This window comes from Carassius gibelio, chromosome B15 (assembly GCF_023724105.1).
Source record: "Carassius gibelio isolate Cgi1373 ecotype wild population from Czech Republic chromosome B15, carGib1.2-hapl.c, whole genome shotgun sequence".
Lineage (NCBI taxonomy): Eukaryota > Metazoa > Chordata > Actinopteri > Cypriniformes > Cyprinidae > Carassius > Carassius gibelio.
In genome coordinates, this window is record NC_068410.1 from 22,430,750 (window position 1) to 22,433,725 (window position 2,976).

At 39.7% G+C, this 2,976-nt stretch overlaps 2 protein-coding genes across 2 annotated transcripts in view; one reads left to right on the forward strand and one right to left on the reverse strand.

The window, feature by feature from the left end:
- The first annotated feature begins 760 nt into the window (after positions 1-760).
- Positions 761-1,879, forward strand: dnajc30b (DnaJ (Hsp40) homolog, subfamily C, member 30b). Its single transcript, XM_052577185.1, has one exon. The coding sequence runs from the start codon at positions 1,022-1,024 to the stop codon at positions 1,673-1,675; it is 654 nt and encodes a 217-aa protein (XP_052433145.1). The 5' UTR covers positions 761-1,021; the 3' UTR covers positions 1,676-1,879.
- Positions 1,880-2,367: 488 nt separating this feature from the next.
- LOC127973097 (SH2B adapter protein 2-like) overlaps positions 2,368-2,976 on the reverse strand; it is an 18,900-nt gene continuing 18,291 nt past the window's right edge. The window contains exon 9 of the mRNA XM_052577151.1: positions 2,368-2,976. This exon is cut by the window's right edge and continues 2,064 nt beyond it. The gene's annotated coding sequence lies outside the window, so the exon portion shown is untranslated.

Genomic DNA, 2,976 nt, shown 5'->3' on the forward strand with positions numbered 1-2,976 from the left:
TTAATTAACTACATTCACTTACTGTATGGTAAGGATGGTTAGGATGAGGTGTTGGTTTGGGGTTAATTGCATTTAATTATAGATAATATATAGTTTTTACAATATTATGTATATGTAACGAGTAACAGAAGCTGTAAAATAAAGTTTCCCACATTTTGTGTAGAGTTTCTGTGGGATGTGACAGAAAAGTAATGTAACTAGTAGTGTAACTAATTACTTTTGCCAGAAAGTTATATGTAACGTCATAATATTACTTTTGAAAGTTATAGTAATAAATCATTATCATTATTTATTTTGTCCTCGATACAATTTAATAAAACATTTAAGTAAAAATGTTGGGTAACACTTTATTTTTAGGGAACCTTGTAACAAGTTACATTCACTTACTATTATAATAACAATATGCATATCACATGTAAGTAACCCATGTAGTAAGCACATGTAGTTAATTAATATTACTCAGTATTTTAATGTATAATAACACTGTAAGAAAAACACCTTAAAATAAAGAGTAACTGAATTTTGTGGGTTAGATACACAATTACAATATCTGTTGGGCATGAAAGAAAAGTAATGTGTAACCCATTGCTGTTGCCAGAAAAAAAAAATTATATTTGTATGTATATATATATATATATATATATATATATATATATATAAAATAAAGTAGTATATTATTTTAAAGGAGTTACCTAGTAATGAGTAATAAATTACTTTTTTTATTGCTTGAAAAACATAGAAAACACCAAATAATCAACAGAAGAAACAATTCTTTATTCAAAGAGATCCAAATAGCAGCATAACAACATCAAAAGGAAACCTAAACAAATTAAACACAACAGGAAAAGCAAGCAAGAATAAATAAATACATAAAAATAAATACAAGTGGCTTAATCATCAAAAAATGGCTGAACTAGCCCCACACTGCTGGCCAATGGTATGCCGTTTCCTATGAGGCCCGTTTCTGATTGGTTCAGATCTTTGTTTTGCCGGAAGTGGTGACTCCGGATCCGCGGTGGTCATGGCGGAGGTCAGCGGCCGCTTGAGGAGCGGAGCTCACAAACTCTCTGTCGTTATCACACTGCGGAGATCTTATCATCATCATCTGTCCGCGGCGGACAAGTTCACGAGCGCTGCCGCTTCTGACGGGACTCTCGGAGGGACCCGAGGCTACAGCAGCGCGCCGGGCGAGCACCGGAGCCCCACCGCCTACTACGACATCCTCCGGGTGTCACCGAGCGCCACGCCGCAGCAGATCAAGAGCGCGTATTACAGACAGTCCTTCATCCACCACCCGGACCGGAACCAACACTGCAGCGAGGATGCGGCGCGGCAGTTCGCGCTCGTCACCGAGGCCTACAGCGTTCTCGGGGACAGCGGCCTCCGGAGGAAGTACGACCGCGGGATCCTCCACCGGACCGACGTGCAGCGCGCCGGGAGACCGTCACCCTCACGCGCCCCTGACGCGAGAACGCGCTTCGACTTCGACGCGTTCTATCAGGCGCACTACGGCGAGCAGCTGCAGCGCGAGCAGCGCATGAGACGCGCGCGGGAGCAGACGCGTCAGCAGCAGCAGCACGCACTCCGAACCTGGACCCGGATGAAGATGAACGAGCTGACCGTGGGCTTCCTGCTGCTGCTCGGAGGAGGCCTGCTGCTCAGCCTCAGACACTGAACTCACTCGAGCTCCGCTCCGTGATCTATTTGAGGAAATACTGAACAACGATGCTTCTTGACTTGAATAGCAGTCGAGTGTTGTTTTTACATTATTATTCACATTTCCTGTCAATGTGTAGACAAGAAGAATAAGAAGAAGAAGTGCAGCAAACCGATTGATTATAATGATGATTAAAGACTAATACAAGTTTGTAGTACTGTATCAATTTGGCCTTCTGAGACACTTTTGTGTATCCTAGAAAATTTATCTGATCCTGTGTCAAAACCTGTAGCTGATTAATGACCTACTATGAGATTAATTTATAATATACACTGCCAGACAAAAAGTTTTTGAACAATTAGATTTTTTTTTAATCTTTGGCAGCAAATCATATCAGAATGATTTCTGAAGATCATGTGACACTGAAGACTGGAGGAATGATGCTGAAAATACAGCGGAGCATCACAGAAATACATTACACTTTAACACAGATTCACACAGAAAACAGATGATTTACATTAGAATAATGTTTCACAATATTACTGCTTTTGCTGTACTTTGAATCAAATAAACGCAGGCTTTGTGAGCAGAAGAGAATTCGTTAAAAATCTTACGGTTCAAAACATGACTGGTCGTGTAAATAAAAGAGATATTTATTCAGCATATTTGTTGATGTTCATGTACAATGCCAATAATTAGAACAAAAGAGCTCTATATAAATGATTGTTATATTTATTTATAATATACTATATCATGGGTTTCTGGTTTGTGTTAGTATAAAATGATTTCTGAAAGCAAACCTTTCTTCACACACGCACCAAACAGACTAATGTGTGCATTCACTGCATTCATAATGAAAAGATTTCTTTGTGCTTCTTCATTTCCTTTATTCACAGAAATATAAAGTTTAATGTGAAGGTTGATACAAAATCCCAGGATGATCCAGACTCCTTCCTCTGTTAGTGTCAAGGATTCATGTAAAACATCTAGTGTGTTCAATAAAACACCACGGGAGAGATGCATGGATCTACACACCTGTCGTTTTCAGTTAATAAACGATGATGATGATGATGAGACGTCAAGCACAGTACACTTTCTCCTCAAATATGTGACTCGTGTAGTTATCAGTAATAAACAGTGCAAGGTTTGCATTCAGTGTTGATTTTAAAAGCCAGTTAATTCAGTGCTGGCCTGTTTATTATCCCACAGCATCAGTCGACGTCTACAGCTGCACTGAACAGGTTTAGTGTCTTGACTCGTATCGCTGGAGGATTGGGACACAACCAGTTCACGTTAACCTCAAATGATCCAGTTCCAGG

Coding starts and splice junctions, on each gene's coding strand:
- dnajc30b (XM_052577185.1), top strand. CDS start 1,022: ATGGCGGAGGTCAGCGGCCGCTTGAGGAGCGGAGCTCACAAACTCTCT.